Here is a 16944-nt window from a genome sequence, read left to right as displayed (position 1 = left end):
AACGATGTTGTTTCAAAAGTTTTGTGCCTTAATCCCAAATTTTTATTATGAACATCCCAAAAGTTATTTGGTAGGATTTAACGACTTTTTGATTTCTTTTGTGGTTGTGGTGGAGTATATGGAGCCTTTTTAATGATCCATTTGTAGGAATATCCTCCATCAAGTTGAAGGACATCGGTTGGATGCATTAGAGTATGGATTGGCATTTTCTTAAACATGGTCTGATCAGGATTACATTTAGCTGCGTCTGATACCATTAATGCAAACCCTTGAATGTCCTGAATTACTTGAGTGCGGAGACCTGTTCTCTTTAGCTTCCACGAATAAAGGTCTTTTCTTGGGACGATTTCATTCTCGTCAACTGGGGCGTAATCAAACTCTGTGTCATGTCCATCCCCATGCATTGTCACAACTTCCCTTCCTTCGTTTGTGGTCGGATTTTCATTTTGTGCAGTTAATACTCTGAGCAATTGAGTTGAGAACCAGGTTTTCAACGCATAAGCTGCCCATTTTGTTCTCAGTGTAATGTTCTTTAAAGAAGAACTTGTACACTCAATGAAGAGTGCTTTTTGGAAGGCCAGTACCATCAAAAGGCAAACCTTGCACCATAAAGTAGAGAAGCATTAGTGCCTTATCACAATTTCGATAAGGACCAGGACTATCACCACATTTGGCAAACTGTTGAAGGAATATGAAGACAGGGATGTAACGTAACTTATTTAAAAGTTTTTCCCTCACCTTATCCATCTGTGGCACATTCTGAACTCTTGTTCTATGGTATTTTGTGTGTACTACCATCACATGAGGTTGCGATAAATTTTTCCACTCAGTGGACAACAGCTTCTTTACCTCTGTGTTCTTTGCAGAGGATAGGTTGTCGAACATTTATTTGGTTTCATTGTTTACCGTAGCGACCAGATCTACCGTATCTTTGGTTCATGGAGGGCAATTAGGGATTGGCTTCAACCAATGAAACCGATAGGTGTCGGGGAAATTAACTCGTCCCAAATAACCTGAACCATCCCAAATTTTGGCTGGCTGAGATTGGTCCATCCCAAATGTATTGAAACATTTCCATGAGAATTTGGAGTTTCAACGGAACCTGGTCTGGTCGTTGCCACGGAAACAGCTCTCTCACCTCACCATACGGTCCGACAACAAGTTGCAAATTTCCATCCTGTAACCTTCATCTATCCTTCAGAGAGGAACTTTTTCAACAATACTTCATTATGGTCGACGACCACAAATACCACTTTTTCGTCACGAGTCACTGTGGAAGCATCTTCCACCTCAACAACTCCACACACGATTGACACCGTTCATCCAATTAATTTCCAACACATGCCATACACACGACAACAAGAGACCAACAACCAAAACGCACAAAATGTGGATCCACAGAAATTGTATTGCTATCAAACATTTCAACAAGTGGTTAACAGTCAACCAAGTGCATCGATAAACCTCTTCATGGGAAAGAAGAATCAATCTGCAGTGAATGATGAAAGCAATCCATTCTGCTCACTTACAAATCCATGTCAACACATTCAACAAGCGCTTCAAGAATTGGCAAAAGTGATGAATCGTTCTGAATTTTTGCCATTCATTTCCATGAATCGGCAACGAGCAGTAGTGGTTTTTATTCAAATTACAGATGATATTGAAGCAGAGGATATTAATAATGTACTATTAACACCCATGTATTCTGGATTGCAATATTATTTTACATTTTCGAGTTATTCAACAGATGGCAGAACATTCAAATTAAATTTTAATGAATCCAAGATTGACTTGGGCAAAATGGAACCTCTTTCCATTATACAGTCTAGAACAGACTTGGTATGGATGGTTTTCTTTAATTTAAATATTGAGAATATAGTACTAATGTCGAATGACCTATCAGGACTTGCATTTTGTTCTTCAGGCATCAATAACGGCTATGTCATGACCGATTCGATGATGCAATGGTTTAGTATAGAAACATCGATAGTTCAGAAATCTCAATTTTATGTTCGAAGTCCTGTGAAACTCTTTGTGGTCTATACACAATTTTCTATATTTAATATGCTGTATTTTAGAAATATGCAACAGACCATTCTTTCGAATATACTCGTACAAGATAGTAGATTGCAATTAACAGTAGAGAAAAGTGATACGATGTTTCTTCAACATTCTCAATTTTTTAATTACACTCTAGAATTTACTACTGCAAATATTAAGGAAATGCACATTAGCTATTCTAAATTTATTAATAGTACCAATTATAATGGTATTGTAACTTCTACACATGGGGATATCTATCAGGTAGCAGCATGCACTTTTCAAAATTCAGGGCCTTTTCTATTTGTTCGAGCATATCTTAGAATTGAATTCATGTTTAACACAATTGCAGACAACACAATACAAGAAGCATTCAATTTCAAAATGTTTTATGGAGTAGTTACAATTTTGAGTTGTGTTGAAGTATATATGCAGTCTTGTTCTTTTCGAAATAATAGAGGCATTGGTAAAGCATCGGCTCTCTTTTTTTCAGACGTGGATCGAATTACATTGAATGCAACCCAATTTGTAGATGGATTCAATGGAAGTGCTGTCTTGTTAGAGAATTACCAAACAAGATACATTGAAGGAGTTTATAATACAATCATTACGAACTGCTTATTTGAGAATAATAAGTGTGATTCATTTGGATGTGCGTTCAATATTGCAAATTCAGCTCTTGATGTCTACGTAATGAATAGTGTTTTTAGGAATAATGTAGCAGCTATGGGAGGAGGAGCCATCTATGTTGAAATTGCACTCTTTTTACGTCTTTTGAATTGTACCTTTGATCAAAATCGTGCCACCTATTCGGGTCAGGTTACCATCTCCAATGGTTTAAAACAAATAGGTGCTGGTGGTGCTGTCAATATCTATTCCAGTATCCTTCCAATGGAAACGAATACTCTCATTAGAGATTGTACCTTTATCAAAAATACGGCCGTGGTGGGTGGTGCTTTGTATTATGTAGCGGAAGCGACCAAAATCATTGAAAATTGTGAATTTAAGGAAAATGTCGCATTCAAGAAGGGTGGTGCAATTTTTCATTACAACAGTCTTTTTAAAGAAACACCAATGCAAAATGTGAGATTTGAAAATAATAAGGCACTATTGTTTGGAAATGATTACATTTCAGACATTACTAAACTTTCCTTTGAGCTTGAAGACGGTGTTACAATGCTAGAACTCACACCTGGAGAGTCAATGAGAGTGAATGGAACTGCCACTTCTTTGAATGCATCTGTTCCACTCAATTTGGAAACTCTATTTATCGAAACATTATATCCTCAATTATATATCATATCCAAGCAGTACAGTGATTATATGAACATTTCAGCGTATTATCGAATCACAAACAGCTCTGAAGTAGTGGATTATGGAATATATAATTCGACTGTGAGAACAGAAACTTCTCGACAGGAAAAGTTCATTCCATTTAAAATGAATCCATGCAAACAAGGATATCGATTGGCATTGGTTGACGTGGATGGAACTTCCTCTCTCTACTCTTGCCAATACAATCAAGAACTTCCCGTAGCAATCGTCTTGCTTGTAGTGCTACCAATTATATTTATTGTCTTTGTCATTGGTACATGTATTGGTGTGTTGTGTGGAGTGAACATTTGTATTGATATTCGACGAAGATTGAAACGACTCCATGAAAAGGAGAAGGCAGAATTGTCTGTAGAACAGAAAATTATTGATAAGGCCATTATCTTTAATATTAACAGTGATGATCATGACACGACCTCAGTAGACAAGTATTATTCTAAAAGTAGTGGTAGTGGTCGTAGTAGTTCCAGTAAGAAGTCTCACAAAGATGAACTCCGATCTCCATTATTGACCTCCACGGCAGATGCACCCTCGATTGAAATGGAAAAGAAAGCCATGTCATTCCTAATTCCTATTACAGATCTTACTATCATTAAGAAAATAGGAGAGGGTGGTATTGGTACTGTTTATTTAGGGAAATGGAAGGATAGGGATGTGGCCATTAAATCATTGAAAGCTCGAATCGATGACGATAATGATGAGTTTGAAAAGGAAGTTTCTCTTCTCGCCTCATTACGTCATCCATGTATCTTACAACTCTTTGGAGTTTCAGTTTCAAAAGAAAACAAATTTATGGTCACTGAATATTTAGAGAATGGTTCTTTGGAAAGAATTATTTACAATTGCAGAGTGGGAAAACAATCCCTATCAATTCTTGACAAGTTGTCGATATTACAGGATATTTCAAGTGGAATGGATTATTTACATTCATTGACTCCTGCTATTGTTCATCGTGACTTGGTAAGTCAATTCATTATACATTTTGTTCTTATCTAAATGTTATTATATTTGTAACTTTCTAACAACAGAAACCAGGGAATGTACTGCTTGATCGAGCGAATCGATGTAAGGTCTGTGACTTTGGGTTATCAAGAACTATTGGAACCTCTTCGTCTTACACCATGACAAGAAATGTCGGTACTCTATTGTACATGTCACCTGAAATGATCAGTGAAGAAGAAACATTTGATTCCTTAAATGGAGTTGATAGAAAAAGTGAAAAGGCTTTGAAAGCAACCAAAGTGGATGTCTACAGCTTTGGAATTATTATGTGGGAATTATTCTTTGAATTACCTCCATATACTGAGACGGAGAAGGTTGGACTTTCATCTGTCAAAGCAACAGCATCTATTAATATTCTGAATTCTGTTTTGAAAGGAAAGAGACCAGCAATACCATTTACAAATGAGGAGGAGTTGTCACAGTGGCTCATTTTGTATCCTCTGATTGGATTTAGACGTAACAGCATGTTACTTTCGGCCATTCTGAAATATTTTGATTTAACCAGAGAGTGTTGGATTGCTGATGCACTGCAACGACCTTCATTTCACAGCATCGTGAAATGTCTGCAAGACATTGAGCAACAAATTAAAAAGAGCACAGAACTCTAAGGCATTCTCTTTGAACAACATCTCTCTATTTGTCCACTTCCTTAATTCACAAAATGCGTCATTATGAAAACACGCCTTGGCTGTTGTTAACTATTGCTCTCGTTTCGATTCAACTTTCGAATTTGAAATTCCATGCGCACAGATTCCTTTTGCGTGTTCGCGTCAAGCGCACTAGCGAAGTCGCATAAAATTTTCATCGGTCGACATCATCGGAGGAGTTTAGCTAAAAACAAGTACAACAGCCGCCTCAAAGAGACAAAGAAGAAAAAACAACCCCAACAACCATACGTACTCGTTCATTCACTGTATAGAGATTCAATTCCTACATTGTTGTCCGACCAAAACGATTGAAAATCTTCACAAAGTTGTTGTTGCAAACCGGAAACTACAATATTCATTTCAACAGTAATTTATAGTCGTTGTACATAACACCTAACCCTTTTCATCCCGAAAGGAGTACACACCTTTTCTCTCTCGTCATCAAGTCTACGCCTTCTTCCATTTCTTCAATTTTGAACATTCCGAAGAAATGAACGAAAACTCTTCCAACATGATTGTGTCATCAACACCGAGAGCTACAAATTCTGTAGTCGGTGATGAAAAACCTGCTCCTACCATCATTGAAATTGAACAACCACAAACTCTCTCAAGAAATCCTTTCAAGAGAAGAAAGCAAAGGAAAGAACAAGCACAAAAAGCAAAAGATGAAGAAATTCCGGATCCAAGAGAACCAAAACTAAAAAGATTGGACCACTGGACGATTTACAAAATGTTTGGAGTTTCCAATTGGTTTTTGATTTTCTTGGGTTGCATTGGAGCTGCTGGTGCTGGTGTCATTCCACTTTGTTTCCAATTTGTTTTGGGAGATTTAATCAATTCCATTGCTAAATACTATAATGAGCCTGATAAATTGAGAGGAGATATCAATTGGATGGCTGGTCAATTTGCAATCATTGCTTTGGCAGCCACAATTGCCAACACCATGATGCAATTTTTCCTTTCCTGGGCTTCTGAAAGAATTGGTACTAATTTAAAAGAAGGATATTTTAATGCTTTAACTGCACAAGAGATGGCATGTAAGTATCATGTTCACAGAATTCAAATGAAATTGATAGATACCTATTGAAAAATTGTGTTCCATAGTTTTTGATATCAAGAAAGTTGGTACTCTTACCATTGCTCTCAGTGAAGATGTTGCAAAAATTCAAGAAACATATACGATGAAGTTTGCTACATTTATCCAACAATTCACTCAATTCATTGTTGGTATCATCCTTGCTTTTATATCCAGCTACCAAATGTCACTGGTAATGTTGAGTACGAGTCCCTTGATGGTTGTTTCTGTTGGTGTACTTTCTCAATTAATCAAAGTTTTTACAAAGAAGACTAATGAAGCCAACGAACACTCAGCTGCAATTGCTACTGAAGTTATTTCGTGCATGAGAACTGTCAGAAGTATGGCAGGTGAAGAAAAGGAACAACAACGATTTAAAACCGATTTGAAAATGGTCAACTTTTATGGATTATTTAAGGCCCTTGCTCAAGGAAGTACATTTGGAGGTGTATCATTTATTTTGTGGGGCACAGTTGCTCTTGCTTTTTGGGTAAGTTATTTTGAAAACATGAATCAATGTAAAAGATTTAATACTATTATTTAAACAGTATGGAGGTGGCTTAACTGTTGATAAGGTGATTACAGTCGGAGACATGTTTAAAGTATTTGGTTTGATGCTTATGGGTGTCCTTGGTTTGTCTCAAGCATTTACCTTCTTCCCTGATCTCACCAAGTCAAGAATGAGTCAAGAAACACTCCTCAAAGTCATCAAAAGACAACCAGAAATTCCATTCAAGGGAGGAAAAACTTTGAACAAGATTGAGGGTAACATTTCTATTCGTAATGTTGACTTTATTTATCCATCAAGACCTAATATTGTGGTTTTGAAGAACTTCTCATTGGATATTAAACCAGGTCAAGCAGTCGCTTTGGTTGGACCATCAGGATCAGGAAAATCGACCATTGTCGGCTTGGTAGAACGATTTTATACTCCTAAATCTGGACAAATCTTTATTGATGGTGTGGACATTGCCGAATTAGACCCAATGTGGCTCCATAGAAATATTGGTATTGTCACACAAGAACCTGTTCTCTTTGCAACAACTATTAAGGAAAATATTGCATATGCTGTAGGATTGGAAAATATCACAATGCAACAAATTGAAGAAGCTGCTAAAGCTGCCAATTGTCACAATTTCATCATGGACTTACCAGAAGGTTACAATACCATGCTTGGTGAGAAGGGTGTTTCTTTGTCAGGTGGTCAAAAGCAAAGAATTGCCATTGCTCGAGCCTTATTGCAAAATCCAAGTGTTTTGCTTCTAGACGAAGCAACTTCTGCATTGGATACTGAAAGCGAAGCGTTGGTGCAAGCTGCTTTGGATCACTTGATGAAAGGGCGTACAACCATTTGTATTGCTCACAGACTTGCCACTGTCAAAAATTCAGATGTCATTTGCGTCCTAGCTAAGGGTGTATTAGTTGAGAAGGGCAAACACGAAGAATTGTTGCAAATTGAGAACGGTGTTTACCGAAAGCTGGCAGAAAAACAGATGGCATTTGGTGCTGTTTCTGGGATGGACAAATCTGCAAGCAAAATGGATTTGGAAGTTGTCATGGATGTGATCGAGGAATAAACTGTTTAAACTTCCTTTTGAACACACAACATACTTTTGGAATCTTGTGACAGAGTTTTGATGTTTTACTTGCTTTGACAAAGAGCAATCAATTTGCTTGAGTTTTCCTGAGGAAGATTGGCAAGTGCTTGTTGGACATGTTGAGGATTCTGTTGCTGCAAATGCTTAACAATCTCAACCATGTCTGCTTGAGTTTCAGGTGTAACAGCTTCCGTTCCAACCACGGTGGAAAACACTCCAATTAGATGTTCAATGTTTCCTAGCACCACTGTATTTCCTTGCTTGACAAGATTCACCAGTTTTTCATGAACAATTTTAGCCTCAATAAAATCACCACCAACAGGTAAAGCGCTGAACCAGAACCGTAAAAGATCATCAAATTGACTACCTATTTTAGGAGCTCTAAATTCCAAACATTTGAATAAAGCACTCACTGCATTACAAGTAGCAGGTAAACTGTCTGGATAGGTTGCATCTTCTCTTTGAATTTGTTGTGTTAACACTGGTACTACTTTTTCAACATAAGGATCGAACGAAGCATCTGCAAACTTAGCACAAGCACCTAGTCCATACACTGCTGCTTGTCTCACCTCTGGATTATCCGAAGGTGCATAAGCTAAAAAGCATTGAATAATATATTCAAACATCTCCATAAAATGTCGTTCTCCCTGTTCTACAAAATCGCAAAGAACACACAAAGCAATTCTGTGCTCCTCATCAGAATAATCAGCTTCTAAAACTACTCGATATGTATCCCATAAATGTTCTTTGAAAGGCGCCCATATAAATTGTTTTTGAATCTTCATCATTGATCCAACAAATTCAGATACTGTGGTAATGAATTGTTCCTCTGCCTCACAATCAGCATCCAGTCGAAGTTGTTCTTCGTCATCATCTTCATGGTCAATTTCTGCCATAATTGCTTGCTTTCTTGATAAAGAATGAAGTAAAGCAATCTTGAGAACTTCACATGAGAGAGCAACTTGATCAGCATTCATACTATTTTCACCAACTTCAACAACACAGTCATTCAATGACTCTGTCAATGCAGTTGCAGTCTTTACATCTGGCTCAACCTTTAAAGCAGGTAAAATGTGTAACAAAATGAAATCTAAAAGTCCTTTCAATGTGTGTGGTTGTGCTTTACCCTTTTGGACAGCCAATTTAACTGCTTTGATTAACTTGGGCATAATGGTTGCGCTTGTATCTCTAATGTCTTCCATGTATGGGAACTTCAAAAGTGGTACCATAATGTCAGTGATGTCCTTAACGTAAGGCAACATGGCATCTTTCAAAACAACCACATAGGAATAGAGGCATGAACATGCTAAATGCTTTTCTTCCAATGTAGAGGTTCTAATACTAATAACCTTATCACCAACTCCCTTAATTGAGAGTGTGACTGACTCCATTCCTTCTTCTTCAGTAGCATCTCCTGCACTATCAACATCAGAAATTGTAATATCAGGTTCGATGGCTGCTGATTTCAACAGTGGTGGAATTGTAAAGTTAAGATATGGGATAAAATCTTCACCCAAACATTTTGCAATTCTTGTGTAAGCTTGATGCAAATGTTGGACAATTGGATCGTCGCTATCTTGAGTTTGTTGTTGAGTATTAATCAAAACTTCCATTATTTGTCTAGCATCAGGACTAAACTTTTCCTTTCCAACAGCAACTCCAATTAAACTGACACATTCAATAGCACGAGATCTCAGCACACGCTCTTGCTTACCAGTGCCATGTAACAAAATTTCCTTCAAGAATGGCATAATATAATCGTAATAGTTGATGAAAAGATGCTCTGCACAATCTGCGACAGCAGAAATAGCAGAAAGGGATTGTTCTTGAACATATCTCCGTCCAGTCTTCAATAAATCTAACAGCTTGGAAAGAATGCTGTCAAGATATGGTTGAACATAAACATTCTCGCAATCTTCAACAAAGTTGACAACAGCAGTGGCTGCATGAGATTGAACTTTTGCATAACTATCTCCCATTCCTTGAAGTAAAGCAGGAACAATCAATTGATGGAACTTGGATTGGATAGTTCCAGCAAAATCTGTAGACATTTGAGCAGCACAGTGAATAGCTGCATATCTCACACGTGGATGAGGGTCTTGAAGTCTACCAACAACCATTTGAACAATTTCGTTCAAATACTTTCCGTATTGTTCATTGCATCCCTCAGCAGTTTGTGAAATAGCCATTATTCCAGTGTGTCTATATCTCCAATCATTTTGATTATTGATAAAGTCTGGAATGTACTTGAAGGCAACTGTGGCTACTTGTTCAGGATTCACTCCAGACAAAGCTAATCTATCCAAAGACTCCAATCCAACGTCGTAATTTGACAATTCGGTATCATTATCTTCGTAAGTGCTTGACCATTCGTTTTCATCGTGTTCAATATCAAGCATAAGATTCATACACAAAGGTAATAAATTCTCAATAAAGTTTGGAATTCTTCTGACAGTTCCTGGTGAAGCCTCAGAAAATGAAACCATGAACTCTATTGCCAAATGTCTGACACCATCTTCGATTTGACTTGTGCTTGCAACTTGGTACATGGCTTGCACAACTGCAGAAGCATATTGTTTAAAGAAACTTGTTTGGCTCACAACCACCTCAATCAACATTTCAATGCAACTTGAAGCATTTTGAGTATTATTATCGTTAAGTTGAGTTGCCAAAATGTTCAAAAGTTGAGGAATGCAGGTTGCAAAGGCAGGAGTTTTAGGTTTTTCAATGACATTTACCACAGAACACAGAGCTTCAAAAGCATCAATTTGAACCTGTTGATCCTTATCTTGCAAGCAAGAGCTAACAAGTTGATGAATTTGTTGGAGATATGGGTCTAACCCTCTATCTAACAAGTATGTTGCAAGTTGATTGAAAATACGCATGGCACTACTACGAAGCAAAGGATTTTGGTCGGTGGCCCAGTTGAAAATGGTAGGAAGAAATTCAGGATATTGGTTCTCCTCGAGGAGTCCAGAAACAAATCCTGATAATGTATAAACGAGTTTGCTTCTGATATGGCTCACTGTTTCTTGCGCCAACGCTTGAAGTAACTCTGTTTTTACCACTTGTTGTGTTTGTGGTGTAAGAGATTCGTAGAGACTGTCATCCGTCTTGGTGATGACTTTTCTCAAAAGCACACAAGCAAGACTTCTCACCTATTGTTGTTAAACACATGAAGTATTGTGATGATTCGCCACGAGATGTAACCAATGTGCCGGAAATGTTGTTGACGTGTGCCGATTGGATTCAAGAATTAAAAGTTAATTTTCACAAATGATTAACAATAAACGGTTCGATGAAATTTGGCCAAAGTTAGCATTGTTGCATCCATTGAATATTAGTAATAATGAACGAGAAAACAACCTACATGTATTTGTTGAGAATTACGGAGTAGATGGAGCAAAGAACCCACACAAAAGTCAGGATTTGACTTGGAAGCATTGAATAGTTGTTCCGCGTGGTTTCTCACACTGTTATCGTGAGAGAGAATATTAGCAATGATTTGCTCAAACTCTTGTATGTTCGACATTGAACTTGTTGTTGGTAGATATGGTGGAGAAGAAAATATAAATTATGATGATTAGGAATACTAGGAGATAGGATTGGTTGCTGTCTTGGGATGATGGTTATAGAGTTGAAATACGTACAATAATGAAGTAGAACCGATAAAACACCTTTTTGAGAGGCTTTCAACAACAATTTTGAGCGACGGAGCAGGCACTCGATAAGATGGTGGTGCTTGTTGAAAATTATTTTTTTAAAGCGGCTTTTTTGAATTCCTTTGCTTGGAATTGTGACTTTAAACCATCCTGTAAAACCTAACATCTAAAACTACGTTCTACACTTATTTCACTGTTGTTGAGGAGCAATAATAATTAAATTTAATTATTATTGAGCACCACCTTTATAAGCCCATATTTGACAACTGTAAAAAAATACAACAACGCTCAGTTATTATCGGCCTCCTTCTTCTAATAGTGATTGCTGAAGGCAAAATCCGAGCACCACTCATGGTTATTTTACTGTGATTTATAACAAATATATCATCACAATTAATTAAATAATTTTTAATTTTCAAATATGACTGGCGGAAAGTTGCAAGACTTGTGGGCTTTGAGATCAAAACGTATGGTCTCTTCCCTCACTCACATTCACAAGGTAATTATTTACTTTAGCTGGTGATGAGGTCCGAACGAAAGAATTGATATTTCATCAAACAGTATTTGACAGGATATATTTTTTGTTTTGGATACCTAGTTTACAAATCTTACGAGCATTTTCAAACATTTAGATGGTTGGGAGGAACAATGGAGTTCTCTCCAAGCACTCTTGAAAAATTTAAAGAATTATTTCCTCTAGAATTTGAGCTGATATCTAAATTGAAAAGAATACGAGATTTGTCATTCAATGTTTTTGCCCCAGCTGGTTTAGGTTTAGGGTTATCCTTTTTATATCCATGGTATTTTCGTACTCCTCAACTGCATCATGTGAGCACACAAACAGTACTAACAAGAGGTTTTAAAGTTATTTATTTTTCATTGGTCTCTGCTATGGTGGCTGGATACTTGCCATTTTTGTATGCTTACAATAATATTGCTCCCAAGCATATGTGTGAAGAAGCAGCATTACATTTCTACTCATTCAGCATGACACAGAAAGACAAGGATTGGACGAAACGGCTGGTGGTGTCTCGTCACGGCATTAAAGCACATCCCTTTCAAGACTTTAAAGATTGAGATTGTTAAGGAAGTCAAGAAAAGAAACACTAAAAAATGTCTTGCTCAACATTCACTGTTTTGTTGCATTAGTTTAGAAGTTTGGAACATCAGCTTCAATAGGCAAGACAGCTACATGTAATTATCAGCCGCCGTCAATTGTTCATCAACATTTTAAAAAATCTACTCCTCTCTCGGTACATCAGGGTCCTACGTACACAATGGACGAGCGCATTCTACTCATCCGAATTACCATCGTGTTCGGATCAGCAAAGTACAATGTTTTTTGTTGTTGTGCCATTAATTCTTGATGAGTCTTTGCTGGCACTCAAGCCGTTAAAAAAAAATAGACGGATTCAAAAATTTTTTAAACTGCATGTGGAACCATCATCACCAGTAATAACAACTGCGATCGTGTAAACATGCCATACAATACTAGAAATCGAGGCGAATCCACACATTCGTATTCTCAATATTTCGAAGAGCCTCTTGACGATGATGAAGCACAAGAGAATGAAGATAACACTCAATATCACAAGGTAGGTGGTTAGTGGATTACGTTACGTGTATTAATGCTAGAGGTAGCCACCCGCATCTAGAACGAGACATGTTCCGAGAAGATCCTACAAGGAGTCTTCAAGTGAGAGTGAAGAAATCGATCAAGAATTAGCTGCTTCTAAACGGGCATCCAGAGCAGGACGAGGAAGAAAAAAAGCAATCGACGAGGAGGAATTGGATGAGCCTGAAGAACCAATGGAGACAATTGCATCGAGCAGACCTAAAAGAACTGTTCGAAAGAGTCAACACTATGAGGATTATTATGTTGATACAACTGTCTATTCCGGAGAGGAAGAACCTCAACAAGAAGAAAAACCAACAAGAAGAAGAACATACAGAAGAGGTGTTGTAAAATCAAGAAATAATTCTTTGGATTTGAAAAGAGAATTGATTGAAACTAATCAACAAAACATTAATACCGAATATAATCAAGTGCCAACAACAGCAACAACACACACCAGCTTGAATGTTCTACCACCTTCAACAACATCTGAAGTACTTGAGAGTGGAAATGCTGACAATTTATTTAGTAACAATGTTCATGCGGATTTTGCATCGAAAAACCAAGTTTTAAATAGTGCTACGGAGCCCTTACAACCACCAACTATTGATCAAAACACGAATCACACATTAACACTTAATAATAACGATACATCACTCAATAGAAGCCAATCGGCGATTTCTGAACAAAGTGAGGACACAAACAAAATCAAAAAGAGAAAGAAGGATGAGGATGATGAAGATTTTGTGATGGATGAAGATGCAGAGGAAGCCATTGAGGTGTCTGATGATGAAACTATTTCAGAGTCTCTATCTGAAAGAGAAGAGGAGTTGGAGTTGGAAGAGCAACAACCTAGGAGAACTAAAAGAACAAAATATAATGAACTCGACGACGAAGAAGAGGTCATTGAAGAAGGAAAGACGGGAAAGGACATTAAAAAGAGACTACGTCCTCGAACTCAAGCACAAATGAATCCATACAGCCATCCATCATTTTCTCCAAGAACAGAGATATCAATTCCATCCAAGATTACAATGCTAAAAGAACAAGAAAGTCTACTTGCTCCCTTGAATGCCTTGAAGTTTGAATTCTCTGAATCGGACACGGACAGTGACGATGAAGTGGAGAATCCAATGTTTGGAAAAAAGGGAGCTTATGATCATATTAAGCCCCTCAATAAGGAACAATTGAAGAAACGGCCATCTGCTGATATTGATCCACTTTTCTCAAAGCCTGTAGGATTTGACATGGTTGGTGGATTGCATAAGCATATTACTGCTCTCAAGGAAATGGTGGTTTTACCGTTGCTGTATCCTGAAATGTTCAGCAAGTTTGACATTACACCACCAAGAGGTGTGATATTTTATGGACCTCCCGGTACAGGTAAAACGCTCGTTGCTCGAGCATTAGCTAGTACATGTGGTACAAATACTTCAGGAGGAAGCAGACCAATCGCTTTTTTCATGAGAAAGGGAGCTGATGTTTTGAGCAAATGGGTGGGAGAAGCCGAAAAACAATTACGTTTACTATTCGACGAAGCTAAGCGACTCCAACCATCCATAATCTTTTTCGATGAAATTGATGGATTAGCACCTGTAAGATCTTCCAAACAAGACTATGTACATAGTTCAATAGTTTCCACTCTGTTAGCACTCATGGACGGACTTGACAGTAGAGGACAAGTTGTTGTCATTGGAGCTACCAACAGAATTGACTCTATCGATCCTGCTCTAAGAAGACCTGGCAGATTTGACAGAGAGCTTTTATTCACACTTCCTTCAAAGAAAGCAAGAAAAGATATTTTAGAAATTCATACCAGAAATTGGTCACCTCAACTTCCTGATGATCTTAAAAACTACATTGCTCTTAAATCTGTTGGATATTGCGGAGCTGATATTAAGGCACTTTGCGCTGAGTCTGCACTGAACGCATTGAAGAGAAATTATCCACAAGTGTACTCGAATCCTTCCAGACTTTTATTGGATTTGAACTCCGTAGAGGTTACAAAAGTAGATTTCTTGCGTGCTATGAAAGATATTGTTCCAGCAGCTCACAGAAATGCTGTTATTCATGCTTCACCTCTCCCAATACAACTTGCTCCATGCCTTGAGCATAAATTATTAGACGTGATCAAAATGTGTACAGAAGCTTTTCCAATTTGCTCAAAGAGTATAGAAGACAAGGTTGAGACAGAAATTGATCGAACTGAAAACCCTCTTTTTGACGATTTTGAAGGGGTTGACGAAAAAACCTTTGAGAAGAATTCAAGTGACTTTTTCATTAATCCGCCAACCTTTAGACCTTGGATTCTTATTTCTGCAAAACAAGGAATGGGCCAAAATTATATTGCCAGTGCACTTTTGTATCATCTCGAAGAATTTCCTTTGTTTTCCTTGAGATTTGAAAATTTAATTGCAAACACCTCCTCTCGAAGTGAAACTGAGGCTATTGTGAATATTATTTCAGAAGCAAGGAAGAACGCTCCTTCCATTATTTGGATTCCATATATTGATAAATGGTTTGAGAAGAGCACAGACCTTATGAAATCGACTCTAATCTCTCTACTTAATGACATTCCTTCTTCGGTACATGTACTGGTATTGGCCACGACAAATGATCAGCTTGAGACAAATCATGTGGTTGAATCTGAGCTGTTTGTAGACTATAGATATGAAGTTGTTGAGCCAACTGTTGAAGAAAGAAGAAATATGTTTAGGGTAGTTTTGGATGATGTAACCAGACCACCACTAAAGCCAAAACGCTCAAGAAAACCATATCCAGAGCTTCCTTTAGCGCCTCCAGTTGCTTTACCATCTAAAGAAGAAAACGAAAAAAAGCCAACAAAACTTACAAGACAGGAGAAGGATGATTTGAGAGAACTCAGAATTTCACTTCGTGAGTTTATGACTCGTCTCATGAGCAATAAGGTTTATACGCCTTTTTTGAAACCTCCCAACGAAGAACAACGTAGATTAATTACAAACAACGAGGATATTGCTGGAGGTTCAAATGGAAAGATTTATCTTCAAGACATCTTATTGAAGCTAGAGATGAGAAAATACTATTCTGTCAAAGAGTTTGCCCTGGATATTGAACGAATAGTAACCAATGCGGTACATTACATTAAGCATCCTGCCAAGTCTTTGGACATTTTAAGCATTACTAGTAAGGCGAATGCTCTGTATGACTCGGTGAGACAGGCCATTCATTTACAAATCCCAGAAGATTTGAGAAGAAAATGCAAGCAAATCGCTAAAAAGCATCGTAGAGCAGAAAGAACAATGACAGAAAATGCACAACAAGCTTCCTCCTCATCGGCCAATACTGGCGTTCAAGCAGGTGATTTGCAAGATCAACCAATCATTGTTGTGGATGCAGATGCACAACAGCAATCATTGAACAACAACGATGTGGCCACTACGATCACTCCTCAGCTCAGAGACACCTTGGGCGTCCAAGAGGATCAGATGGTAGATGACTTTACAACCACAGAACCTCCACCAAATCAAGAAGCTACTCTTTCACATTCTTTGATTCAAGATCTAGTTCCTACCAATACTACCGCTTCTACAACTGATATTGCTCCCTCGTCATTAGCACAGATTTCCGAAGAGAGATGGACTCCAAGAATGGAATTGGATCTCACCATTTCTTCCAACACCAACTTGAAACCAACCATTGAAGAAGAGGAAGAAGAAACTGATTTACCCATCTTTATCGATCGTGATCGCCTTAATACTTGGTTTGAGCAATTTATCTCTCTCACTGAGGGTTTTTCCTTAGAAGACCTCGACAAGGCTTTCAGCATTATTTACAAGACCATCTACCGACATCGATTCGAACAAGACCGAATGACTCTGTTGGACGAGTTGGAACGTTACGTTAAACAAGCGTTTGGCAATTCAAGAAAAAAATAAAAGAAGGTATCTCTCGCTAAGAGCGCTGTGATTATTCATAACAACAACAGTAGCTC

The 16944-nt window shown here is 37.8% G+C and overlaps 6 protein-coding genes across 6 annotated transcripts; 4 read left to right on the top strand and 2 right to left on the bottom strand.

Annotated features, from left to right (window-relative positions):
* Positions 1 to 77: 77 nt before the first annotated feature.
* C9374_009605 (uncharacterized protein) lies at positions 78 to 587 on the bottom strand (the record flags this gene model as incomplete). Its single annotated transcript, XM_044699811.1, has 1 exon — positions 78 to 587. One exon carries the CDS (start codon positions 585 to 587, stop codon positions 78 to 80), a length of 510 nt encoding a protein of 169 aa, XP_044554922.1.
* A 754-nt stretch (positions 588 to 1341) lies between these two features.
* On the top strand, positions 1342 to 4982 carry C9374_009604 (uncharacterized protein; the record flags this gene model as incomplete). The annotated part of the gene is made up of 2 exons (XM_044699810.1): positions 1342 to 4332; positions 4401 to 4982. 2 exons carry the CDS (start codon positions 1342 to 1344, stop codon positions 4980 to 4982), a joined length of 3573 nt encoding a protein of 1190 aa, XP_044554921.1.
* Positions 4983 to 5511: 529 nt separating this feature from the next.
* On the top strand, positions 5512 to 7673 carry C9374_009603 (uncharacterized protein; the record flags this gene model as incomplete). The annotated part of the gene is made up of 3 exons (XM_044699809.1): positions 5512 to 6058; positions 6126 to 6586; positions 6645 to 7673. 3 exons carry the CDS (start codon positions 5512 to 5514, stop codon positions 7671 to 7673), a joined length of 2037 nt encoding a protein of 678 aa, XP_044554920.1.
* Positions 7674 to 7738: 65 nt separating this feature from the next.
* C9374_009602 (uncharacterized protein) lies at positions 7739 to 11226 on the bottom strand (the record flags this gene model as incomplete). Its single annotated transcript, XM_044699808.1, has 2 exons — positions 7739 to 10852; positions 11065 to 11226. 2 exons carry the CDS (start codon positions 11224 to 11226, stop codon positions 7739 to 7741), a joined length of 3276 nt encoding a protein of 1091 aa, XP_044554919.1.
* A 551-nt stretch (positions 11227 to 11777) lies between these two features.
* On the top strand, positions 11778 to 12433 carry C9374_009601 (uncharacterized protein; the record flags this gene model as incomplete). Its single annotated transcript, XM_044699807.1, has 2 exons — positions 11778 to 11855; positions 11918 to 12433. The coding sequence occupies 2 exons, from the start codon at positions 11778 to 11780 to the stop codon at positions 12431 to 12433; spliced, it is 594 nt and encodes a 197-aa protein (XP_044554918.1).
* A 401-nt stretch (positions 12434 to 12834) lies between these two features.
* Positions 12835 to 16888, top strand: C9374_009600 (uncharacterized protein; the record flags this gene model as incomplete). Its single annotated transcript, XM_044699806.1, has 2 exons — positions 12835 to 12951; positions 12998 to 16888. The coding sequence occupies 2 exons, from the start codon at positions 12835 to 12837 to the stop codon at positions 16886 to 16888; spliced, it is 4008 nt and encodes a 1335-aa protein (XP_044554917.1).
* Between the last annotated feature and the right edge of the window lie 56 nt (positions 16889 to 16944).

This window comes from Naegleria lovaniensis, assembly GCF_003324165.1.
Source record: "Naegleria lovaniensis strain ATCC 30569 chromosome Unknown tig003, whole genome shotgun sequence".
In the NCBI taxonomy this organism is placed as follows: domain Eukaryota; phylum Heterolobosea; class Eutetramitea; order Acrasida; family Naegleriidae; genus Naegleria; species Naegleria lovaniensis.
The sequence above is the reverse complement of the archived record's forward strand: the minus strand, read 5'-3'. Positions and strand labels throughout refer to the sequence as shown.